Source organism: Pieris napi, chromosome 9 (assembly GCF_905475465.1).
Source record: "Pieris napi chromosome 9, ilPieNapi1.2, whole genome shotgun sequence".
In the NCBI taxonomy this organism is placed as follows: domain Eukaryota; kingdom Metazoa; phylum Arthropoda; class Insecta; order Lepidoptera; family Pieridae; genus Pieris; species Pieris napi.
In genome coordinates, this window is record NC_062242.1 from 6,655,399 (window position 1) to 6,683,396 (window position 27,998).

The 27,998-nt window shown below is 33.3% G+C and overlaps 2 protein-coding genes across 3 annotated transcripts; both read right to left on the reverse strand.

Annotated features, from left to right (window-relative positions):
* Nucleotides 1–75: 75 nt before the first annotated feature.
* LOC125052278 (carotenoid isomerooxygenase-like) lies at nt 76–15,495 on the reverse strand. The gene is made up of 13 exons (XM_047653018.1): nt 15,330–15,495; nt 13,852–13,963; nt 10,302–10,448; nt 8,286–8,396; nt 7,737–7,831; nt 6,948–7,028; nt 6,563–6,643; nt 5,809–5,933; nt 5,150–5,323; nt 4,219–4,375; nt 3,901–3,962; nt 1,388–1,486; nt 76–799 (listed from the first exon to the last, which is right to left on the reverse strand). The coding sequence occupies exons 1-13, from the start codon at nt 15,433–15,435 to the stop codon at nt 617–619; spliced, it is 1,533 nt and encodes a 510-aa protein (XP_047508974.1). The 5' UTR covers nt 15,436–15,495; the 3' UTR covers nt 76–616.
* Nucleotides 15,496–17,999: 2,504 nt separating this feature from the next.
* On the reverse strand, nt 18,000–27,926 carry LOC125052279 (carotenoid isomerooxygenase-like). 2 transcript variants are annotated; one of them, XM_047653019.1, is made up of 14 exons: nt 27,638–27,924; nt 27,217–27,316; nt 26,761–26,872; nt 26,145–26,291; nt 25,459–25,569; nt 25,135–25,232; nt 24,465–24,545; nt 24,238–24,318; nt 23,884–24,008; nt 22,426–22,602; nt 21,181–21,337; nt 20,235–20,296; nt 19,693–19,791; nt 18,000–18,917 (listed from the first exon to the last, which is right to left on the reverse strand). In XM_047653019.1, the coding sequence occupies exons 2-14, from the start codon at nt 27,314–27,316 to the stop codon at nt 18,744–18,746; spliced, it is 1,524 nt and encodes a 507-aa protein (XP_047508975.1). In that variant the 5' UTR covers nt 27,638–27,924; the 3' UTR covers nt 18,000–18,743. The 2 variants fall into 2 exon arrangements, with proteins under 2 accessions (XP_047508975.1, XP_047508976.1); XM_047653020.1 differs by lacking the exon at nt 22,426–22,602 and having other exon boundaries at nt 27,638–27,926.
* Between the last annotated feature and the right edge of the window lie 72 nt (nt 27,927–27,998).

Here is a 27,998-nt window from a genome sequence, read left to right on the forward strand (position 1 = left end):
GTAAATATAATTTGTTAAATGATGATGACAGGTTAATTTGGTTAAGGTAGAAAGTGGGTAAAACAATAAAATTAATATTTTTTTAATGAATTTATTTCATAGAATATTCACTTCCAATTTATCTAAAAATTATAGTATTATCTTAAATTATAATATAGAAAAAAACAAAAATAATCACGTAGAACGTTTCATAGCTTTACAATCTAGTCTTATCATACATTGCAATAACTTTTTACTGTGAGTAAGAAAATTGATTCATTATGAACTTAAAATGGTCAACAAAATGCAGGCGGTTTTTAAAAGGTTTAAGTTGTGCGAACTATTTCTTCAGTAATGGATGGACACACATTTTTTTATTATAGTTTCATACACAATTAAGCAGTGTTAGCCAGGTATCATCCCGTGCGAGTCTCATCCCTTAGGTAGTAGGTTCGAACCCCGGTTGTGCAACAATGGACTTTCTGTCTATGTGCGCATTTAACACTCGCTCGTACTTACAACTTAGACCTAAAATTTGACGGCATATGTCCGGAGAGTTCACCAAACAGAAATCTGAAACCCAGACGAAATAGGCTGTCGCGACGATGGTTTTTTGTTCATAGCATATGATTTGATATTAGGTAGTGATTTTACTGTCCGATAAGAACCATCCATGCAGGCACTTGGGTGCAGGTGTTGGTGTTCGGAATCTCGCACGACCCAACTCCTTGAACGTCCGAGCGTCCAGGACAAGTAGATCAACTGCGTTTTCATCGTTACTCCATAAGACGGCAGATAAGATCACTCCATCGTCTTCGTCCTATTAAATACATGACTTTTAATTACATAGCGAAATGTCAGAAGTTTTTGTACGAAACACAGGTACAATACACTTACAAAATCCTTCGTTGCCTAAAAATTCGTTTTGAAATGTTTTGTTTTTTAATTATTATAATCATAATCAAGTTGATTCTTAGAATTGTTAGCCAAGTGTACAAAGAAATAGCCTATAGGTAAAGTTAAACAAAAATAAATAATAGTTTAAAAAAAACTAGAACACACGCTTTATATAGAAAACTAAACTAAAAAACAGAAAATAAATTTTAATAAATACTAATTAAGAATAATGTAAATAATTCCTAATTTAGGCTGTAAATGGTAATGAACAAAAAATACTGGTATTATTGTGAAAAAGCATGGGTTGCTCGATAGACGAAAAATATGGCACAGAGCGCCCCACGTTTTTATTGTTTTTTTCGGATTATTGCATTGTCATCGATCTTTGACAGGTGCGCAAAGTTTGAATTAAATCTGTCCGTTAAAAGTAGGTCAAAATCGAGTCCGAAGGAGTCGGTTACATACATACATACATACAGGTGAAGCTAATATAAAGCGTATAAAAACTTACGACAGCACCAGGTCGAGGTATGAAAACGGGTTCACTAGGGTAACTGTACCTTTCTTTCCATGTTAATACTTCCCCTGTACTAATATTTACTTTCACAACCTGAAATAAAAAAAATAGACATCTATCTGCACAAAGGGCATATATACACTATTATATCTATCTTTGAACAGTAATAGTAGTAAAGCAAGTAACTCTCAACTCCAATTCACTTGCGAAGTCACTTCACTAAGGAATCGACCGTACGATTCATGGTTGTTTCTTTCTATACAGAAATGAATATTAGGTCCTTACATATGAAATTGATGTTTTGTCGGACTGGCCACTTTGACCTCAAATATATCTTCTTTGGTTAGGAATTTTAAATTCAATTTTTTACACCTATTTACCCGTGCTTTTTTTTCGAAAACCATGATTAATTTCATTTTCCCGCTTTAATTTTTTTTATTTGCGTCACTCTATTTATAAAAAGGAAGACATGAAATATCGCGTTATTTACGAGTACGAGTTGCACTGTGGCACCAGTGCTGCAGAAACGGCACGAAGGATTTATGATGTGTATAGTGGCGGTGTCGCAAAAGAAAAAACAAGCCCCGTGGACGGCCGAAGACCAAAGTTGATAACGAAGAATTGAACGCTATTGTGGAAGCGGATCCATCGCAAACTACGTCTGAGTTAGCTGCAGGGTACGGTGTTAGTGATAAAACTGGATTAATTAACCATTCGTCAGCGTCGCGATGCTCATGTTCTCCATCTCCTATATTCCATTCTGTTCAACCCTAAAACTGCTTCCTATCTCAAAAATGATTTCAAATTTTTGGGATCCCATAACAATAACTATAGCTTACGCTCTTCCGAAAACTATATCCTTGAAATTCCGTGTCATAACTCCTCCTTTCTTGGCGAATCCTTTAAGATCTCTGCAGTTAAGCTATGGAACTCGCTTCCAGTCCCTATTCGCTTAGCTCCTTCTCTATCTTCCTTTAAATTTCTTCTTTACAAACATTACCTGTCCATATCGTATCCCTAACTTTAATAATAGGTACCTACCAACTGTCGTGAGACTGATCTTAATTTAGCGAATTAAAAATGATTCATGTGCATTCATGTGTTTTTATTATTATTATTATTATTTTTTCATGTATTCTTTATTAGTTTAGTTTGTTTTTTGTTCCTGATAAGTTTCCTTTTCTAAACAATTAAATGTAATACATGTATTTTTGCACTTCTTGCCTTTCTTATGTAATTTAATACTTTTTTTTTCTCACAGTGGTTGCCTGGAAGAGATCGATCGATTCGGGGTATTTGTTGTGTTTCTCCGAGGGAGTCGGTACGGAATAAGTTTAAGGAATTAAATATTATGACACTATCTGGTCAATATATTCTTGAAGCCTTGTTGTATGTCCAAAAAAATATAAACGATTTTAAAACAAATGGTGACTTTCACCAGTATAATACGCGAAATAGAACTAATTTGAGTGTACGACCAACCAGGCTCCAAAAGATAAACCACTCCTTATATGGAAATTGTATTCGTTTTACAACAAACTCCCAAGCGAAATTAGAGAATTATCACTAAATAAATTGAAAATTAATCAACAAAGCTTTTTATAAATTTGAGGACTACTTAAATGATCCTAATCCTTGGGATTGAATTGCTCCAGTTCAAACAATTTGTATGACAATACTTGGCGATTAAAAAGAGTGGCGGAAAGTTTCTTGCCAGTTCTTCTTACCTGCTCTACGCCCTTGACTTGCGAACTGGTAGTAAATGTAAATTTACGATTAATTTAACTTGACGATTCAAAAGTGTACTTGGTTACCCACTTGAATAAAGATATTTTGAGTTTGAGTTTGATCGCTCGAAAGCGATAAGGCCGCCAGTTGCTCTCCTTTTTATTTAATTATGTCAATTGTACTATATTAATGTATATGCAACGAAGTGTCAATAAATAAATAAATAATACAGTTAATAATACACTTGAAGGAAATTGGAAAGGTGAAAGAGCATGAAAGATACCTTATGAATTGAGTGATCAATCGCTCTAGGACACTGCTGCTTCACGACAACGCTAGATCTCACGCTGCACAACAGACTGCTACCAAATTAAAGGAGCTTCAATTGGAATGTCTAAGACATCCACCGTACTCCCCGGACCTTGCTCCAACTTCTTGAAAAATTCAACTCTGATGGGGCCGTTAAAAAAATCTACTTTTTGTTTCTCCCATACAATACGTCAATTTCATATGAATGGACGTAATATTTTCTCTTTCAATGATAGAAAATATGTCGAAGATACTGGGCATGTTCTAGTTAAAAAAAGGTTCATTGTCTGGTGTCACATGCAGAAATTTACCAACACTAAAAAAAACATTTAATAAAACAGTTACAGAAATAAATTAAAAGGTTGGAAACAGTTACAGAAAAAAATTAAAGGAATGATATGTTATTTTTATTCATTTTCAAAGTCACTAATCGAGCGGCATAAATAATAAATATATAAAGTAGCACATACCGCCCCAGCATCCTCCCTTGAAACATCTGATATATTTCCATAAAAATAATTATACGGCCGGCCTAAAAACAATAAAAACTTAGTACCTAATGATCTTCTCACTTTCTTAATATTTGATGAATAGTGCATGATAACATTTTAAATGTCGTTTCGAATTTAATAGTGTAATGCAACTGTGGGTAGCGAGCGCAGGGCAAGCGTGTTCTAGCGTCTCGGTCATTCACCCAAGGTCACTGACCACATTCCTCGCCACACGTCACTGCTACCGTAGCTGCACACTTTTACACAACTATTCTGAATTATTAACACTAAATATACCATTATATAAATCATAGTTAATCCTGGGCATCTCAACGCCAATGTCAGCAATAACCTCTGAATGCACAAGGGTCATCTCTGGGGCATTTAAGGGAATGTGAAATCTCCTTGGCCTCGTAGAACACCACTTGGCATAGTCCAGGTTGCTGTGGCTTGCCTGAAATTTGACACTAATAAATTTTTATTACTGTTAAAAACCAATAATAACTTTTATGTATAGTAAATCGACACGAAGAAAACTCATAGTACGTCGTATGTTAAACGGCTTTATAGGGGAATAACATTTTTTTTATCAAAGTCACAAACCACAGAATGAAATAGACAGAGCGGTGCAAGAGCTTTGTCCAGGATGAGGAGGAAGGGGGATAAAGAAGGTGGACAAGTTTACAGAAATCTAATATACTATAAAATTCTCGTGTCACAATGTTCGTTCCTATGCTCCTCCGATACGGTTCGACCATTTCGATTCTTATGAATTATTTATGCATATTCAGTAAGTCTGAGAATCGGGTACTATCTATATTTCAAACCCCTAAATTATATACCCCAAATTTTATTTTTTATCTTATGGATAAGTTTTTTTATTATGTGCATTAAAAAATTCTTCATGTAATGCCACATGATAAAAAAAAACCCTTAATTTTCACCCCTCTACGATCAACCTCTATATTTTATTATAGTAGATAGTTATTTCTATTGAACTAAAAAAAAATCCTAGGAATAATTTACATGGCAAAACAACGTTTGCCGAGTCAGCTAGTTCCATATAAAATTATGTTATATTTCATTGTTTTTTGCAATATCAATTAAATTATAAGGACGTTAATCTTGGGGAACTTCCTCAACCTGTCGACGGCGACGTCAGACAGTCGACGTTCTTGGTACTTTAAAACGCGTTTGGGTACATCAAAAATTCTATTTAAAACCTAACCTTAATCGCATCTACAAACATAGCATCAATGATCTTAGCATCCTGGTATGTACACATGTCAAGCAACAACTCCCCATCTCGTTCGAAGCAGTTAACCACGTGAAGGAAGAAGACAGTCGGTGTTCTATACCGTTTCACTGTTCCGTCAATACGACTGACTGTTACGATATGGGTCTGAAATAAAAATATTATTCTAAAGTAACTGCATAAGAATCGACGCCGTGATAATATTTAAAAACGCTAATGCTTTTTTCTCATATCTTTAAATTTGGTCATTTGCTTTAATATTTTCCTATTTTTATAAATACACACGTGTCCCTTTACAACTAGTGATAACTGTGAATTTATGACGTCCCAGTACATTTTTAACAAGTTCAACAGTAAAGTTTAAGCTTACAAAAAAATAAAACAACTGCCCAATGATACAAATTATCATAATAACATTTTTAAAATTAATACTCAAAAATCATAACCACAAGAAATTTAGTATTATGATAATGACAATAAAGATATTTACGGTTCAGTTCAATATTCTTTATATCTCGCTTGAAGAATTCATTTGCGAACTCACTTACCACATCGCCGTTAGAATCGAAATCTGTTCTAGTTTACATACATATTTACTTTAAATAACTTAACATATTTATGATATAACTTACCTCATATTCAGAATACCAGTTTAGTGCAGACACATAAGCGTCGCCATTTATCTGACATTTTAAGTATTTCGATATTGACAAGGCCAAGGGTTGCTCGATCAGAACAAAGTAATTTTCCGACATTCCTGTAAAAATATAAAACAGTTAGTTGTAGTGTGAATGTAGTAGCTGAACCAGCCATCCATTGTATATGCAAAAGAATCCACAGGCAAAAAGTAGTATATATTTTTTTACCGTTTATTACCTAACATCCTAAACAAACTTACCTTAACTCGAACTTTACTCGAACGAGATAAAATACATGAAGTTGTTATGTTTATTAACCAACTAAACAAATTAGGTTATCAGTTTGTATGTATTTTTGGGTTTGGATAATATTTGAGTAGCAACATCTATGTATATATGTTGCTACAAATAGCAGGCCACTAAAACCTTTACCTCATTTTTTTATTTAAATTACGTAAAAGTCAAGTTTCATCAAAATGGGTTTAGTAGATTTTTAGATATGGATTCCCCGCGATTTTAAGATATGGGTATGACGTGTATATTACAGGTTAGGATATTTTCATATTGACGTAACAGGTTTGACCCACCAGCAATAAATTGAGATTAAAGTAGCTAAATCTTTGTCTATTTTGCACCAATTTAATTTATTTGTTTCAGCATTTCATCTGTAGCAAGAAGTACACGCTTTACCATAAAATTTCATATACACAACTTCACGTATTTTTCTTATATTATTACATAAACATACCAAATGAATGCATGTAACAGGGATGAATGTACCATCGAGTGGTGACCGTTCCCACAATTTCTGCTGACTCAAACATGTCACCTGAAAGCGAATTTTACTAAATGTATATACAGAATGATTGGCTAAACTAAATAGATCTAGTTTGTGCATATCAGGGGCGATACTAGCGCACGACTCTCAAAGCGCGATGTCGAATCCTGTGCATTATTATATTTGCGAAATTATACTTTCTAAGGCATGTTACACTTGAACATCGATTCGTTAAACACAAAAAACTGATAAACTTAATATAGGTATTAAGTTACATAGAAAATATATAGAAGATATAAAAGAATCGACTTACTCGACTCGAAATAGACCTTCATTTGGAATTATAATTTATTACCTTTTTCCTTATATGGAAATTTGACTATTAAATTTTTTATTCTGCCTTTCACAATCTGCAAACCAACGTTGTATACATCCCCTGAAATGCAAAAATATTGCAAATTAGTATTTATCGATAAGGACGATTTTGTAAAAAAGCACTTTCACTTATCTAAATTTAACATTAGGGATCCACCTTATTGATAAAAACTAAATTAGTTTAATTGCACACTTTTTAGCAGTACTTTGGTTTGGCCTTTCTGTCATAGCCACAGCAAAGCTTGGCCGAGTCAACTAGTAAATGTATAAAAAACACTATATGTCGCCATTTCGTGTATGACTGTGTATGTAAGGTCGTAGTTTCGAACCCTGGCTGAGTACCAATAGACTTTATCTTTAGACTGTCTATATAAATATCTTTACGCTGTGAGGAAATGAGACAAATGAGTGATTCAAACGAGACAATTAGACTGTTTTTTTATGAATACCGTTTTTTATCTTTATACTGAGACAAAAAGGAGCGGAGGAGATGATTAAATAGAGCAGAGCTCTTGCCCGTTCTTGAATAAGTTATATTTGATTTTATTGCGATGATCGGGCATTGAAGGAAGCTTGCTTTATCCGGCCTAGTGGTAGGAGACCAGTAGACCAGCGCAGGTACCGCTGGATGGAAAGTGGAGGAGTACCTGATGCAGCTAAAAGCCAGCAATTGGAGAAAGTGACCAGGACGCTCTCTGGAGCTTTCTCGTTTTGGGTCGTTGACCCAGCAGAGTGAGTGAATAACTGATTGCAATTAGTTTTTGCATACCATTATTAGCTATATGCGGGTGCGCAGTATGTGTGATAACAACTGAATCCATCAGATTACGTCTATCCATCGTCTCTAACGTCATTGGGTCTATTCTGCAAAAAGTTAAAATAATATTAAAAAACGTTTTCAAACTTACCATATAATCTCTATATATATAAAATTCTCGTGTCACAATGTTCGTTCCCATACTCCTCCGAAACGGCTCGACCGATTCTTATTAATTTTTTATGCATATTCAGAAAGTCTGAAAATCGGGTACTATCTATTTTTCAAATGCCTAAGTGATAAGGGGTGTCCAAGCCTAGATAATATTTTTTTATTATTTTTTATTATGTGGCACTAAAAAAGACCTCTCTACGATCAACCCCTTTTTTTATTATTGTAGGTAGTTATTTTGTAAATGTTTCCTAGAAATAATATACATGGCAAAACAACGTTTGCCGGGTCAGCTAGTATATTTATAAAAGGTAAAAAAGCGATGATCTAATAAATATTTAATACTTCTTTCGGTTTAATATAAAAAATATACAAAAGAAAGTAGATCACCTATAAAGTAAAGGCACTTCCGTGAGTGCGTATATTTCATCACCAAACGGATAAATAGATATCACAGCATTGTCCGTCATGTGGTTGGCTGGGTCAAATACTGATGAGAATCTGAAACGCATCAATTGCCCCAATTATGCACTTCATAATATACTTAGGAAAGTTTCTTGATGAATGTTTCCCGCTTTTAGTAAAATATAGTTCAGTTTTCTGTATGTTTATATGGGCAGAGTTATTGGGACGAAATCAATCAAGCATACAAAAAAAATATAAAATATATCTGAATGTATTATCAATCTTTAGAGCTGCAATATTTATAAATGTATAAAAAAACACTAAATGTCGCCATTTCGTGTATGACTGTGTATGTAAGGTCGTAGTTTCGAATCCTGGCTGAGTACCAATAGACTTTATCTTTAGACTGTCTACGTATATATATTTAACACTCGCTTATACGGTAAGGGAAAACATTATGAGGAAACCGCCATGCCTTAGACCCAAAAACTCGATGTTGCATGTGTCAGGTACTGAAGGCTGATCACCTACTAGCTTATTACAAAAAAAACACGAAATAGATACTCAAAGCTGAGACTATAACCAGGTTGTAGCCCAACTGGTTTTGTATCTAAAGTAAAATCTATACACAAATTTAAATACCAAATTATTAAACTTTCATAAGGGAAAACATTATTATCATTATTATTATTATTATTATGTATATAAACACACTAGCAGCCTAATAAGCTGATGTGTGCGTATTTTGAGATTTGGATAAATTATCCTATCTATTTTTAAAGAAGTTCAAAGATGGTGCACTGATTACACTTTCCGGAAGCCTATTCCAGTCGGCCATTTCTCGGTTTGGGAGAAAGTTCTTTAGAGAATTTGTGTTATGTTGAGTGGTCTTAAGTTTTAAAACTACCCCTCAAATGTGTATATTCACTTTAAATAAAGAGCGTCTTAATTCTTGGAACATTATAGTTGCCAGTGAGGATTTTATAGGTTTCAATGAGATTTCCTTTTAATCTCCTACTTCCTAAATCAGTAAGGTCAAGCGCTTTCAGACGCTCATTATAAGATTTGTTCCTGAGTGACTTGATTATTTTCGTGACTTTTCTTTGAACCCTGCTATCATAGCATAAAACATGCTATCCAAATCTACAAAGATTACAATCAATATCTTGTTTGGACTTTACTTAAATATTTAATTTTTACGATAAATTGCTAATTACTCCGGATTAGTGCCTCACGATAAACTTATATCAAATATTAATATGTTTTAATGAATTCCATAATGTTACTGTAATTTTATATTTCCTAATAATATGGTATATATTCTTTCTACTCAGTGTGCTACTACCCGAACTCCCGAAGTGTAGAAGTTATTAGTGGTTGAATCCGACCCGTGTAGCCTTAAACCCGGAGTTCACTAGGGAGTCATGTAGCAGACACTTTTCTGCGTAATTTATCAACTTTCTGAGTAAACCTATTTCTTGCGAGTTGTATCTCGCGGTTATTGCAATATCAAACACTGTTTAGAAATTGAGCCGGTCTTGCAAGCTTAAGCTCCGTAATTGTTTATATTATTAGCATCTATCTAAATTTTAGTGAGGGTACATAATATTTTAATTCTGCCGATCGCCACACTTGATTCAGCACTTGACGTAAATTTAAGATAAATGACGTAAATTTTGTCAATTATATATATATATTTTTGGTGAGCATTAGGCCTGATATATTTAGGCGAGATATGTACCTACTCCTACTATTTAAAGTCAATTAGTATGTAACAACGGTCAACGAACTGTTCTTAGTGGTAAGTAATTCTTTGGATTACTTCTTTTAAGCCTAGTGAAAGCCTACCTGCCTGAAACAATTGTTTTGTCGAAGAATACACGGTCTCTGAGATATACACCTCGTACTGTGCCATGGAAGTCTTACTATACGGATAAAATTGTAAGGATAAATATTTTTTGTTACATATACTGTATATAGTTTAATTAAAATGGCACATACTTGTCAAAAATAGTCTGGCAAGGGTCCGGTACCGCGCTCGTAGCGAATTCTGTGACCACAATACGATTCGCAGTCTGGTTTTTCTTATACGTGTTCGATAATAAGAACTTACATTGGTAAGTGACTTGGCCATCGAATATCGCAAATCTGAAATTAATAATAATAATAAATAGCCTTTATTGCTGACACCCATACAATGTAATAACAATAATTATTTAAGTTACATAAAAAAACACTTAATTCTAACACATAAATAAAACTTAGTCTAATGCATCATATGACCCGTTTTTGGTAATCAGCGTGTCCTGTGACACGTAGGCCTCTTCCAGCTGTTTCCATTCTTTTCTGTTATTAGCTCTTCTTGTCCAAGTTGTGCCTCCTATTATCTTAATATCGTCTGCCCATCTCTTGGTCGGTCTTCCTCTTTTCCTTTTTCCATCTCGTGGTTGCCATTCTGTAATTATTTTTGTCCATTTCAACCTGCTATCTCTCGTCATGTGCCCAGTCCAGCGCCATTTCAACTGCCTTATTTTCTTTATAATGTCTTCTACTTTGGTCGTTGATCTGATCTCTTCTGCTCTTTTTCGATGTCTCAGTGTTACACCCACCATGCTTCTTTCCATTCCTCTTTGGCATGTTCTCAACTTTAGAAGATGTTTCTGAGATAAAGCCCAAGTCTCGCAGCCGTATGTAACACATGGTAGGATACATAGATTGAACACCTTTTTCTTAGCTACTATTGGGAAGTCTTTACTTTTAAGTACTTCCTTGAGTGACCAAAATCTCTTCCAGGCGCTAGACACTCTTCTTTCTATCTCAAGATCCATTTGGTCATGAAATGATATTATTTGCCCTAAATATACGTAGTGATCAACATATTCGATAGTATCTCCTCCTATTTGTATCATAATAGTTTCTCTATTTGTCATTATTTTCGTTTTAGATTTGTTCATAGAAAGCCCAACTATCTTGCTTGCTTCTGTCAGCTGTTGCAGCATAGTTTGAAGCGTCTTTGCGTTATCTGAAATGATCACTAAATCGTCTGCGAATCTTAGGTGGTTCAGTTGTCTGCCGTTTATGTTTATGCCGACATTTTCCCATTCCAAATTTCTAAATAAACTCTCCAAAATGGCTGAGAAGAGTTTTGGGGACAAAGGATCGCCCTGTCTCACACCCCTGGCTATAGGAAATTCTTCACCCGTTGTCTCTAGTTTGATATAAGCCGTGCTACTTGTATATATATTTCTAATTATACGTATGTATTTTTTTGGTATACCTTGTTGTATTAAGGCTCTCCAGAGGGAATCGTGCTTTATAGAGTCGAATGCTTTACTGTAGTCTACAAAAGCGATGTATAGTGCTTTTCCGTATTCTTTGCACTTTTGTATTAGCTGTTTTATAACATGTATATGATCTACAGTTGAGAATCCGGATCTGAATCCAGCTTGTTCCATGGGTTGTTGTTCATCCATTGCCTTCGTTACTCTTCGCAGGATCATTTTGGAGAAAACTTTATACATGTTGGACATAAGGCTTATAGGTCTATAGTTTTCTATGATGTTCCTGTCACCCTTTTTGTGGAGCAGTGTAATTATGTTCTTCGTCCATTGGGAAGGTATGTATTCCGTTTTTAGTATGGTGTTGAATAGTTCAGTAAGTTTTCTTAGGTTCCCTGGTGCTGCTGATGATACTTTGATCATCTCATTAGTTATGTGATCCGGTCCAGGCGCTTTTCCATTTTTTAGGCTTTTGATAGCATGCTCCGTTTCTGAAAGGAGAAATTTAGGTACCTCTTCTTCGTCTTGTTCAAGATTTACTGAATTCTGTAAAGTATTATCAGTCTCTAGTGAGTAGAGGTTTCTATAGAAGTCTGTTGCAGTTTTCAATATATCTTTTCTTTTCGTCTGTTGTTTGCCTACGTAGTTCTTAATGTTCGGTATCCATTGTTTTGTTTCTACGAGTTCTTTTAGAGCTTTTTTAACTCCTCCTGTCTTAGTTATGTGGTAATTAAGTGCTTCTATTCTTCTTTTGTTCCTTTCTTTCTTAATATTGTTACTAATTTTCTTACTTACTTCTGATATCAATTTTAGATTTTGCTTGTTTTTTCCAAGTTTTAAGAGCTGTTTTCTTTCTTCCATTAGCTCTTGAGTTTCTTTTCCAATTTGTTTCTTGTTAGTTTTTGGGGGATTGCGACTTAGAGTTCCAAGTATTTCATTTACTTCATTGATATATTTTCCTTCTATCTGGTTTTTGACTTCATTGTCAGGGATTTGTTTTACTATCATTAGCTTTGTTTTTGTGTTGTATTTATTTCTACTTTTCTTTGGTTCGATACATTTTATGGTGGCTCTTACTAATCGATGATTGGTGTTGAAGTTGAGTTGATTTAATACACTAACGTCCTGGAAGGGTTTCCTATTGTTGGTTCCGATGTAGTCGATTTCATTTTTGTGGCGTCCGTCCGGTGATATCCATGTCCACTTCTTCGCCGTAGCTTTTTTGAAGAAACTGTTCATGAATGCTAAATTATTTTCGAGAGCGAGATTGAGCATTCGTTCTCCATTTTTGCTCCTTGGGCCGAAGCCGAAGTCGCCTATGATGTTCTCTTCACCAGGACGTCTGCGTCCTATTCTACCATTGAAATCGCCCATAACTATGATGTTTTTGGAAGTATTTTGTAAAACTGTAGTCAATTGGTTGTAAAACTTATCTTTGGTATGTTCTTCATGATTTTCAGTAGGTGCATAAATTTGTATAATTGACCATTTGTCCTTGAAACCTGGAAAATTTATATTAAGAATGGCTATTCTATCTGATATGCCCTTGAATTCTTCTATATTTGGCTGTAAGTATTTTTTAACCATAAAGCCTACTCCATAGGATCCTTTTGTTTCGCCTTTATAATAGAAGATATACTCTTTATGATCTTCAATGCTTTCGCCTATTCTTCTTATTTCGCTTAATCCTAATATGTCCCAGTTAATCTGAAATTAATACAGTTCTATTGAACCAACCATAAAAGGTATTACTTATGATCTACGCATAGAATAAATTAGTATCCTCAATAATCACTTATTTTTTTTTAATATAAAATATTTGTATGTTTGTAACGAATAGACACAAAAACTACAGGACTTCAACTGAATGCTGCGTTATCCGTGAGTGAGTGTTGTGGGCTTCAGCGTATGAGTCTAATCCCTGAAGTCGTAGGTTCGAATCCTGCTATGCACCAATAGCCTTTCTATGTGTAATATGTCGGGCACACAAGGCCTACTTGACTGTTAGAAATTTTTTTACCACGAAACAGATACAGAAAACTGAATCCCAAACCTACAAGGTCGTAGCACCACTGCCTTATTGCCTGAGGCTCATGGGCAATATTTATTTCCAAAATATGTCCAATCGTGAATAGCAGGGAAGAACCGCTAGTAATATTTAGTTTTGTTTTCTTATAATGCAAACATAACATGTAATGATATAAATCTCAAATTTTCGCACATTTCAGTAAAACTCTAATTTCTTGTTGATCGATAAATAATATCAAACAAACCTATGTAAAAGTGCCGATCCATCGAAAATATGTTGATATTCATATTTTCCAACTTTTAAACGGCCTGGTCCATTTCTCAGGAGACTTCCGCGAATCCAGGAGGGAATTTCTCCTGAAAATCAATATTGATATAATCGATGTATTATATTTATTATTTTTTATGAAAACATTTAAAATGCTCGACCAAGAGTACCTAGAAAGTTTGATAGGTAGGTACTGAGCGATCAAACTCGTCTGTTTAGTAACAGAAAGTACTCCTCCTGTTATGCCAGCCATTTCATCAAATGATGAATGCTGCATGTCATCTATAAACATCTCTCTTACTATCTCTTCCGATAGACGCCACATAACGTATTCAAAATTCAAAAAAATTCACCGATAAATCGAATTCCGGCAACGCACTTGCGAGCCTTCTGGCATTGTGAGTGTCCATGGGCGGCGGTATCACTTAACATCAGGTGAGCCTCCTGCCCGTTTGCCTCCTATTACATTAAAAAAAAAAAAATTCAGCGATTCTATGAGTTTAAACAACTGATAGATAAGATTGTTATTAATCAGATGTGTTGGATAATTTTTTAAATCGGATAATGATGGATGCATCCAGGCGACAAATTATTATTATATTTATGTATTATTGTATTTATATAAAAAATGGTCTTTTTAAAAAATATTATAGATAAAAACACCTGTGGAGCTACAGCCGTTAAGGTCTCTGTGTCTGTTTAATGATCAAATTTGTTTATAGGCAAGTAGGTGAGCAGCCTGACACGCCGCTTCAGGGTGTTTTTGGGTCTAATTCATGCCAGTTTCTTCCATGTTTTCTTTTGCCGGACGAGCGAGAAATGTTCCTATAGACAAAAGACAGAAGCCGGCTTCGAACCTGCGTCCTCAGATAAGAGTTGCACGCTGATACCACTAGGGCAACACTGCTTTACGTTTTTATCGGTAAGAATTTTTTTTTACACATTAGAGGTTGGGAATTGTTTAGTTGAGAGGTGTTGTTAAAATTGTTCGACATTTTTTATCGAGGCTAATGTGATAGGTCCCGAGTAGGTTATAATAACGCAATGAAGTCATTGGCATCAGCCATTTTGTATAACAAAGCATAATAATAATAACAATGTTTAAATGATTAATATTCTCTAATAATACCTAAATTGCAAAATTATAAAAAGAAAATTTTACAATGAAATTATAATAATAACACTTTATTTATATCATATGAACACAAAACAGGAAAAAACTAAAATTAAATAAATGAAGACAAAGGATGTAATAATGTTAAATTTTTATATTATAAAGCAACAAAGTGTAAATAAATAAAATGGGCAGTCTTACTGTTAGAAGTTTCTTTCAAAAATAGTCGCCGGCGTCGGAGGTAATTTAAGGCACAGCACTCAGTATGACTGTTAACATAATTAAAAACTACAAATGCTTCAATAAAAGGTTTACGCACAGACATTGTTTCCTATAAATACCTATTATACTTCCTTCCAAAGGCTCTGTTACTTCTTTCTCACATGTCCGCAACAAAACGCTAGAGTCATATTGGCTGTGGGTTCCCTTTTCTTTAATTTCCGACATTATCAAAAACTTAAATCACTGCACGCATCTTATTCACAACTGCAAGGGTTTCCGTTGAAAACACCAATTTAAAGAATGTATCGAGTCAGGAACAAAGGGCATTATATTAAAGGGTTCTGCAGAATTATTAAATGTATAAACTGAAACTCAAAATATCTTTATTCATATAGGTAAAAAGTACACTTATGAACGTCAAAAAAAATTAAATTAACTGTAAATTTACATTTACTACCAGTTCGCAAGTCAAGGGCGTAGAGCGGGCAAGAACTGGCAAGAAACTCTCCGCCACTCTCTTTAATAGCCAAGTTTTTAGTCATACAAATTGTTTGAACTGGAGCAAATCAATCCCAAGGATTAGGGTCATTTAAGTATTCGTCAAATTTATAAAAAGCTTTATTGATTAATTTACGTTTAACGAAGGCTTTGAATTTATTTAGTGATAATTCTCTAATTTGCTTGGGAGTTTATTGTAAAAACGAATACAATTTCCATATAAGTAAGAGTGGTTTATCTTCTGGAGCCTGGTTGGTCGTCAGTGTCTGCTCCACAGAAATTAGATTGCCATAGCCTTCATACAGCGAATACTTAACATTAAGAATATTCTACAATTCTAATTCTAGGTGTGAAGATTTTTGTGGTTACCAATTTAATAAAGGGTTTTATCTTACATATAACTATACTATATCCTGGAATCCACCTAATAATTACAATCAGGCTATTGTGTGCATAATTGCTGTTTGTAAAAACAACAAGGAAATATGTGTTATTATTTTTCTTTAAATGGTATAAGACTCACATATTGATTAAATTAATTTAATTATATTTTTTTTATAAATAATTCGAGATTTTTTTTAATTAGTTGGTTTTTGCAGTTGTCTTTTTGACTTCAACTCTATAATAGACTTTAGAGTAAGATCGTTTAGTCTATTGAGTCAAAGCATACATTAAAATCCCCACAAAAATTATTATTATATTTGTGCCTATATAATATATATTAAAATATATGTTATAAAAATCTATATAAGATTTTCTGTAGGATTTAATGGTCTGAAGATAATATTCATTTAATTTAGAATATTAATTTCCATAAAATCATATTCTAAATTAAATGTATGTTTAAAATTAAATTACAGAAATTCAAAACTTACATTCTTAAGTATTTCATAAAGTAGGTATTCATATTGAGAATAAAAGATTCCTTCTTTTAAGTATAGACATAAATATAATTCAAAATCGATACAATTTATTTTTCCTTCGTATTCTATATTAAAAATTGAACCCTATATTTTAGCAAGGTGACACAGATAACTGTATATAATTCATACAAAGATACATTATAATTACGATAATAACAATTAATTATATTATCACTAGAATTATTTTTAGCAGAAACGTGACAATAAAATATAAAATTGTTTAATTAGTCACCTCATTATAATGATTATAAGTGCGAATGAGCATATGGTAATTTCAATATGAAAAAGTGAAAAGAGTATATTATTGACAAAACATTATTTAATAGAGAAATAACATTTTAAATCACAAAAATTGTTGAAAAAAAATTACTTCGCACATTCAGACTGATTAATTGCACAAAAAATCGCAGAATCAGCAATAAAAATATTGGTATGTAAATGTCATTGTAATTATCATAATGTCATAATAATAAGAACAGTTAAGATATTTATGTGTTGTCGAAACTCGAAAAAAAATGTATTATTATTATCATATATTTAATAGTTGCAGTAAGTACGTGTGCACGGACGTACCGATAATGTTCATAGGATTTGTGGTTTATGATAGCATTCCCACACACACTTTTTAGTTTACCCTAAATATCCTTTTGGAAATGGTAAATAGCATATATGGCAACGATAGTAACATCTTCATTCGTGGCCATAGACGCTGCAAAGCATTTACGATTTCAATTTTAAGGAAGCTTCGTTATTTATCCAAGGTTAACAATTGTATATTAACTATTTCTCATTACGTCATAAACAGTCAAATAAATCCAGTTACGTATGGTTTTATTTTACTTCCTTGTTTATAATTTTACATATTTTAATAAATAAAGCGTCCTTTTAGTTGTGTTAAAAACTTCCAAGCTATCCGAGTATCGCGTACTGGGTGACGGTGAATGACTTTTACTTAAAAGATTGGTGTAACTATGTAAAATAAGTAAACATGTTTGTTGGATGTTGAAAAATATGCAGCGCTACGCAAAATTTTAAAATTTATTTATAAATATTATTCTAAAATATATCAAACAGGTATTTAAAGATGCGGAGGATGCAAAAATACAACATAACCCGTTATTTCGTTTATTTTATGCTAACCATCAACATCAAGCTAAAAATATATAACTGCTTATATTTATATTAGATCCTTACATTATGAAATTGACGTTTTTTCGTACTAGCCACTTTGACCTCAAATATAAGGGATATTTTTGGTTAGGAATTCCAAATTAAATTTTTCTCGTGCATTTATTTTTCGAAAAGCACGATTCATTTCATTTTCCCGTTTTGATATTTTTTTCTTCGAGTCACTATTTATAAAATGGAAAACATAAAAGAGCTTTATCTTCGTAGAAAAAGCGCTGGATGTTACCATACAATTCTAAAGAATATTCGTTTCACCTATTCAATCATATATTTTTTTCTATGAAGACATTCGTACCTATTTTAATTGGAAGTAAACATCAAAACACATGCAATTTAAACCACCTTCTCCATTTATCTGTCGGTTGAATACTTACATAATAATGATATATAACATCTTCTTTAGGACGCTGATATCTTGTACAAAAGACGGAAACAAGACTTACTGCATCTAAATTTAAGAATATATATATATACAAAAACAGACAAAATTTATAACCCCCTACATCTATAGGAATATTGAAATAAGTTATCTAATATCCAAAGATTCTTAAGTATATTAACAATTAGATTGTGTAAGCCTGTTACATTCCGTCGCCACTATTTGATCAATTCAATCAAATTATTCCATCTTGTACCGGTACGCGTAAACTTAAGTAAATTCATTCGATCGTTAATTAGGTTTATACATAAAAAAAACAATTGATTATAGGCATATAAAAAATGATACTTGCAATAACAATGTATGTATAATAATTTAAATATTAATTTTTAAATGTTAACAATGAAGTCAATGACTTAAAATAATATTAAATTTAACAACTGATTCACCATTTATGGTATTTTGTTATTGAAGTATTAAGCGATTTAATTTTATTATGATAATACAACTGGTTTAAAAAATAAAATAAACCGTTTGGTATTTATTCATTCTTTTGTGGGTATAAACCACCCGTGTAGGCATTTAGGCGCCGGCGATGGTGTTTTGAAAGTGGTCCTTGCTAGCTCTTTGAGGTCTTTAGCGTTCAATATTAACAGCGACACACGGCGCTCGTCGTTACCACAGACAACAGCACTGATAATGACACCATCGTCCTCGTCCTATAAAACATATTTTAAGCTGTCACAAAATTACCGCCCATGATGAAAATGTAAAAAGACAGACAGGCGCGTTTCGTTTGTTTGTGACTGGTCAACAGAATCTATAGTCTACCAGGCGTTGACAAGAGACACGATTCATCCGTTTGACCAATAACAATCAAACGTAAGTACCTTCTATCGTTGTGCATTCTCACTACTCAGTGCTGTCAATCTCGTCTCGTTATAATTGAGCTGTGTCTTAGCAGATCTAACTCTAAGCAATGTAATTTAACTTAGGTTTGGGCTTCAAAATAAACAATTATTTATTTATTTATTACATTACAAATAAAAACAAGTACATAACATAATTTATTAGGGTCGCAACAGCGGGCTTATTGGTAACAAGCAATATCTTCCAAGCAACCCTAGTAAGAAAAAAAATAAAAATAAAGAAGAGTATAATAACATAAACAAAGTTACAAGTAACACTTAAAAATTAAACAATTATCAAACTTAAATAAAAAATCTGATAGTCTAATAAAACGAATTATTTCCAAACACGATATTAATCCAAATAAAAACCTAATTCATCACCCCTATAAAATGGAATAAAATTGCCTATGAAAGCATTGAATCTTAATGAATAACTTAGGAGATATCATAGATTTAGACTGCAGGGAACAGCTTACATTTTTTTAAAAGCAGGATCATACTGGTGGCTCACCCGTAATGTGACACGCGTCCTACTGGTGCGAGTAATAATAAATATACAATAAAACAAGTAAGAATATTTTACCTTAGCGTCAGGTTTTGGTACGAATATGGGTTCACTGGGGTAGCTGTTTTCTTCCCACCACATAAGAATCTCACCAGTTTTCGTATCCACTTTTATCAACTGAAATTTTTAAATAAGTTTTCACTTAACCGAACCAACACGTGATTGGGTTGTCTAAAAGGAATATTCATTAGGAGATATTAACACAAACTATACGTAGAAATGAATAGATATTAGTAACGATATTTGTATGGAAAATATAGGGCTCTGTGAGCTTACGTGCATTATTCGGTTACGTGTATTAAAGTATAGAAAATATCGAATAATAACAGCTCGTGCTAAGGCTTTACTGCTGAATCCAGCTTACGGAAAAATCTAGAAAGCAAAAGAAACTGTTATCTTACTAGCTTATTATATAAACATAACAAAGTTTAATTTTGAGTATATCTGTTATGAATGGAGAAATAAAAAACGTTTTTCTTTTGTTTTGTGTTTTGTGAATTCGAAATTTAAAATCAGTTCGTACACATCTATGGTGGTTCGTAAACGTCAAATGAACTTACTGATCCTGTGTGCTCCACATCAACTTCAGAACCAATTGCGTAGAAGTATCGGTACGGCCGGCCTGAGAAAGAATCACAAAAAATGTTTTTATTTTATTTAATATACGTCAATATATCAACATTAAACCCAGACAAAGCTTGTCCCTGAATAAAGGAGATCTTAGAATGTTGAAAAACTACTGACCGCTGTCCTGACCGCGACAATGTCGATAAAAGGTCTAAACACACTAAAGTGTGAATGATACTACATTCGCATATTTTTACTGTACGCATTTACAATTTTGTTTTTTCAGGACATCCTAAATCAACAAGAATTAATAAAATTTCCACAAAAAACTTAAAAGATCGTTTAAACACCCCAGTTCCCCTACAAAAAATAAAAAATCTGTCATTTGTCAACTTTATGTATCAGTCTTCGTTACCTACGATTGTTGAAAAGCACTCGAATCCGCGAGTTAATGTAATAAATACAATAGTTTTTTTTAATGTACTAATATATTAACACTCATAATTTGAATATTGAAGCAGTGTTGGCCAAGTGGCTTAAGCGATCATCGGCTGTTATCCAATGGACTTTCTATCTATGTACGCATCTATCACTGTGAAGAAAAACATAACGCTCCTATGGAGAAGGAAAACATCGTGAGGAAAATGGCATGTCTCAAATCCAAAAATCGATGACATATGTCAGACAGAAAGCGGACATACTTGTCTATGAAAAAAGAATGATTAAAGAAACCAATGCAATCTATGCCAAGACCCATATACTGACATAGCGCCACTGGATTATTTATTGTTACTAATTTTGAAATTTGCGACGACATATTTATTACTTACGAGACCAACTGTGTTTTTTATAAATATACTAAAAACCTTAATTATTTAATAAATTATTGACACGAGAGTGATAAGAATAAACCTTTGAACGATTCGTTCAGTTACTCACCATTAAATTTTTCATAATGCAGTCTTGGTGTTTCACAACCAATATCAGCTAGTATACGTGATTTAATTTTTGTTAAATTGGGTTGTCTTAAGTCAATTTCTAACCGCTTCGGTCTGCCTCGAAAGTACTGTGCATAATCAGGATTGGTTTGCATGGTCTGAAATATAGGTTACCATTAATCTATTAATACGCCATTGTTTTTTTACTAAATTCCTTTCTCCACCATACAATGACATTGCCCAGTTTCGTGTTAAATCCTTTATAAACAGTAATTGACTTTTCGATAATGCAATTCAACTTGTAAGTTTTCATTCAATATAAATATATTCATCTCTTACCTTCATCATATAAAAAAAGTAAAGGTAAATAACTGTTAAGGCAACAAAAGTATCCGTATTATATCGGAAGAAAGAAGAATTATTTATTAATTTCAAGAAATTGAAAGAAGAATTAGAAGCTCATGGAACAAGTTTTGGTCACACAAAGAAATTTTAAAAGGATCTTATAATTTAGAGCTAAAAAAGACGGTAATGGATGTCTGCATTTTGCCTTGCCTCACCTATGGTAGCCAAACATGGGTGTACACTAATAAGGCCAGAAACAGATTGCTCTCTACACAACACGCCATGGAAAGGAGTATGCTAAGGCTAAGGAGGTTACATAAAGTTAGTAACAAAACCATTAGAGAAAGGACGAATGTTACAGATGTTCTCAAACATGCTCTAAAAATGAAATGGCGCTGGGCAGGACATGTAGCCAGGGTCTCAGACCAAAGATGGAGTCTCAAAATTACAAAATGGAGAGGCCCCCCAGGGAACAGACATCGGGGCAGACCAAAAATGAGGTGGATGGACGACATTGCCAAAGTGGCAGGCACAAACTGGCTAGAGAAAGCAAGGGATAGACAGGTTTGGAATGGGATGGAGGAGGCATATACCCGGATGGGGTCAAGGCTTCAATAAATTATACTAACATAGTTTAAGAAATATACTAACTCAAAATAGGTTGTAAACAAAACAAATTGTAAGTCTTGAATAAATATGCTTTATTATTATTATTATTATATCTAATCAGTTTTTTTAATATAAATAAATGAAAAAAAATCTATATAATCAACGTATGACATTAGTATTTTAATAAACACAGATATTATTCCTCTCACGTTACAAGCAAGATGTAAGATCAAAACATTGTAATTAAACGTTAAATCTAGTAAAATAGTACATTTCTAATCTTGGTACTCACCTCTATAGCATGTACATACATAGCATCTATTATTTTAGCATCGTTATAAGCACACAAGTCCACCACAACCTTCTGGTCACATTCGTAGCAATTAATTATATGAAGAAAAAATAATGTTTCAGTTGTATAACGTTTTTCTTCGAATCCCGATATACGGTTTATTAATATTATGTGGGTCTGAAAAAGTTAAAATATATAAGGTGGCCTTTTGAGCCTTTATATAATTGATGGAGACTGTGCGGATAGAACATTTGTAGGATTTGAGATCGCAGCAGTGCAACATAGGTCGACCAATATCATGTTAATACAAATAAAATAGTTTATATTTTTTGTGAATATATATAATTGTGCGTAGTTAAATAGAACTATATTAGTACACAAAGACTCTATTTGGTTAACATGGTTCGGTACATTGTATAACAAAAATATCAGTCTGGCCAACTGGCCACAGCGACTTCACTCTATTGATATTTATTTTCTCCAGTGGTGCTAAAACCCCATATGGGTCTTTGCCTCAGATTGCATCCCATCCATCCATCCATAGTTTATCAGCCTTTTGTCTGACACGTCGTCTTTTTTTGGATTTGTGACATGTAAAGCTTATGTTTCCTAGAAAAGCGGTGCCGTTATCTAACGGCCGTAATGTAGCCTTGGATGACGTCACCCATACGTTGTCTATAAATAACATCGGAGTGGGTTTCCTAGAGGACGTCGAGTGTCACTCTAACGTGAAACAGCGGTGCTGTCATTTGCATGACGGCCATCATAGCGGTGATAAACATTACTTCAACGTTTTTCGCATGTAGCGGTGCCCATATTTAATTAATATGAGTGGAAACGTGACTTGGACGAGCGAAAATTATTGTTTTTTTGCATTATGTTCAAAAGTAAAGACGGCCGTTATTAACAACCGTAAAATGACGGCCGTCACCGCCGGCACCGCTGGCACCGCTTTTCTAGGAAACCTAAGCTTTAGGGACATGTCACAAACCTCACGATGTTTTCCTTCGCCGTACGAGCGTGTTGTAACTGCGCTATCTATATAGAAAGTACATTGGTTTGCGGCCAGGGATCAAACTACGAACTCAGGGATGAACGTCACACGATAAAGCCACGAGGCCAACTGCTTGCGGAGGAGATATTTCAGTGCACAATATGTGTGCTATGGATAGCGATGAACTTGAGTACGATGACATATCTCTAGTACTATGATGTTAGCAGGCACAGAACCGAGAACCGACCGTGCTCATAGAATATGTATATAATATATAAACATATTTCTATGTATATATATATATATACATAGAAATATGTTATTTTGGGCGCCTCTCAACAAAACCTCAAAAATCTGCAGCTACAAAATCAGTGAGGCAGTTGATTTAATCACACGTTTTAATAAAATTAATTAAATAGATATAAGCGAATCCTTATTATATTTACTTATTTAAATAATTGTACCTCGTAGTCTTGGAACCACTTAAGACTGCTAACGAGTGGTTGATTGATCAACTGATTCCGGGCCATTAGCATCAAAGATATAGTGAGTGGTTGCTCCACTATTATATAGTAGTTTTCTGTTATACCTGTAAAATACTCTTAGTAAAAAAATACTTATCGGAAAAGCATTATACTTTTAGTTTCTATATAAACACAATGCATAAAGACTATATGTAAAAAACTGTATACGATGACTAAAAGAATCTGTTGTGAACTACGAGGCCGGCCTACGTCGATATAGTATTAAATTAGTTCTAGTTGTCGTAAAGTAGTTCTTCTACTAAAATTATACTATATTAGTAATAAATAAGTTACCAAAAGTGTGCATATATGCTGGATGGAACGACCATCGAGGTTTTATACTTCCGACCACTTCCGCATTTGCAAACATATCTCCTGAAACATAAATCTTAGTCTTTTTATTATATACAAATATGATAATTATGAATAGAGAAGTGTTTTTTTTTTAATTTAATGAGGTTCTTCAATATTGAGGCGCAATTTTTTTCCATTAGGAAATTAAAAAATATTATATAAATTACCTTTATCAAGATAAGGAAATTTGACAACGACGTGTTTAATTCTTCCCGCCATTACAGACATACCGACGTTATACACGTCACCTAGAAAGGGAAATTAAATACAAATACACTTCTTATAAAATATATACTTCTTAAATTAAATAATTGAAGCATAATAAATAATTTCAAATTGAAATTTTGTGGTATAATACGTATTACCGGATCATTTTTCTTTCTTAGAAATAATGTAAATTATAACCTTACTATATCAAAATATATGTATGTTTTAAAGAACACAATCTAATCTAATATAATTATTATATAATTTTTATCTTAAGTTTTCATAACATTTTTGATATAATATTTTTTAAATTTTAATATTTCCGTCGCCGATAAAAAAACGATAAAATGTTAACATCAGACATCACTTTTAAGTGTAATCTTTAAAAACAAAACAACATTTCGCGCGTTTTTACTTTTATAGACTTTTTTATCCGCGCGCGGGAATTTTTTTTACAGCCAGTTACGTTTCCATAGAATGTTCGCGAAAGACCTCTTTGGTGATGAAAATTCCAAATTCAAATCACATTTAATCCCTATTGATTAAAAGCTGTTTTATTTCCACTTATTAGCTCTTGTTAAATACAAGTGACTATAAGTGTAAATATATTTATTTACGGGAAGTAATCACCGTTTTGCATGACATGAGGATGTGATGTGTGGTTCAATATGGCGATGCATTCTGTGAGATTCCTTCGGTTAAGCGTGTCAAGTGTAGTGGGATCGATTCTGAAAATATAAACTCATTTGAAACCTAATGCATTACACATGTTTCAAATGCTAAAACTTTTTATAAGGGTGTGTTCGTCGCTTCTTGCTTCGTCAGTTTATTATTCTATTTTTACATCACTTTGCTTTTAGGATAATTTTGATTGTTCTTTATGGATCATTTGTATGTTATGCAACTTTTTCTTAAATAATTCTATGCGTATTCAATTATTGATTTTAAACCTACCTATGTATGACAGGACCCTCAGTAAAAGCGTAGATTTCGTCTCCGAATGGATACACAGATATCATTGCATTGTCCGTTAATGACTCGCCTGGTTTGAATATTGAAGCGAATCTATAATTAAGAAGTAATGAAAATAAAAAGCAATAATTTATTTGAGCAAAATGATTAATTATACACAAGAAATATCGTAATATATATATAAATTACGTGTCACGTTGTTTGTCCGCTATGGACTCCTAAACTACTGAACCGATTTCAATCAAATTTACACACCTTGTGCGGTTTGATCTAACTTTAAAAGATAGGATAGCTTACAGCTCAATTTATACCCGCAATATTATTTTATTGTAAATTATTTGATAGTCACAATTCTAACAGATGGCGCTGTGTTGAAAGTACACAACGTTTCACATAAGCTACAATTTAATGACATTACCGCCAAAAAATCATGGTGGTCCCCATGACTGATGTTCTCCTACCGTTTCCCTTGAATAGTTTACTACTATGTAATATAACAAAAACCTTAGCCATAGCAACGCTTGGCCGGTCTGCTAGAAGCTTTATATAATTTGAAATATTTCATATTAAAACTAAACTGCCACTTGTTCGCAAATGTCGCTTTTTGGCAGAGATGCGTGTGAACTGTACAACACCGGGGCTAAAGATATACGTATATTGTTTTGTACCTGTCAAATATTGAATGGCATGGATCGGGTGTGGCTGCCGTGCCGAACTCCGTGACGACAATCCTCTGAGCGGTTTGGTTTCTCTTATACGTGCTTGATTGCAGGAAACGGCATTGGTACGTCACTTCGCCATCTTGGATTGCAAATCTGATACCACGTTTATTATTAACAAAAAAATTACGTGGACATTTCTCATGAAAGACGTCGATCGTTTTGAGAAAGCAAGCAAAAGGTAGTAAAACACTTTTTAAGTATTAAAGCAAATTGACTTAATGACGTCTTCTGCGCATCGAATGGACAACTTATATACCGAGAATTATAAATAAAGTTTTTAATTTTGACGACTGGTCTAGTGGTCAGTACCCCTGACTGCGAATCCATGGGTCCCGGGTTCGATCCCAGGCTGAGATGAACATCGATGTGATGAGCATTTGGTGTTGTGCTTAGGTCTTGGGTGTTTAAATATCTATTTATGTGTCTATCTATCTATAATATGTATGTATATCCGTTGCCTAGTACCCATAACACAAGCTTCACCAGCTTAGCATGGGACTAGGTCAATTGATGTGAATTGCCAAAAAAAAATTTTTTTTTTTAGAAGTGTTGAAATAAATACCTATGTAAAAGAGCTGCGCTGTCAAAAAGATGTTTGTATCTCATGGAACCTACTTTTAATGAGCCCGGTCCATTACGAATCAAGGTTCCACGTAGCCAGTGAGGGATCTCTCCTAAAAATATAATTGTTTTATTGAAAAAATGCCGTCAATAAACAATTATCATAAGAAAATTCTTTTAAACGTAAATCTCTAATAAAATATCTATTTTTGTACGCTGCTGGTTTTCGTCTCACAACGAGCAGGGAGAAACAGGTCGCGTTGGCAACTCCCTTCAATTCAAATTTTCCTTATAATATACAATTGAATTTTCGCATACTTTCCTTATAATTTAATGAACACACATGAATTTTTTCATATAATTTATTATACTATATTAAGGATATATTTTAGTAAGGATCCACGCTAGTAAGGGTTATGTAATAATAGCTTAATATTATCTACGAATAAACAATCACCCGCAATGGTTCCTTTAATAGGTTGGATGATCTCCTCTTCGCAAGATCTTAACCACACCGTAGACTCGCAATTCGGGTAGAGGTTCACCTCTTTTTCCATCTAATCATAAAAAGTATTAATATAATTGAAGAAAAACATCATTGTTTTGAGAGTTTTAATTATAGATTTACATGTTTAATTCGTCTCCAATTTTAAAAAAGTGCTACGCCGTAGGCTTTTCCTACGAGGGGTCAAAGAGGTCACAAGCAATATTAAACGAGACATGTTCTTTTTATGTATTTAAAATAGAGATTTAATATGTTTCTAAATGTAAAATAATATGGAATATAGTACCTATACAATAGGAATCATTGCACTATTTTATAGCAATTAATTTACTAATAAGACATTAGATAGAAAGATAAATTTCCATAGCCTTACCTTAAATAAAAATAAGTAAATATTCACAAAAATACAATCACACCATTAAAACAACTTAAATAAACGATATTCTGATACACGAATTCACTAAGAAAATTTTCAGATTTATAAATTATATCCGTTTAATTATTTAAGAATGTGCTAGGGCGGACGGCCTTTGTCGAAGTTCACGATGTTCTGTGAGATCCATCGCACAATACCAACGCCAAAACGTAAAATGTATGAAAACACTAGCGTGTCCTCGACGAAGTTTTTGTTTGTTTTTGTTTATGTAGAAGGTACCTGCATAGATTAAGTATTATTTATTATATCTTAATAACCAAAAAGTTTAATTACAGACTAATAAAATACACTGATGCCT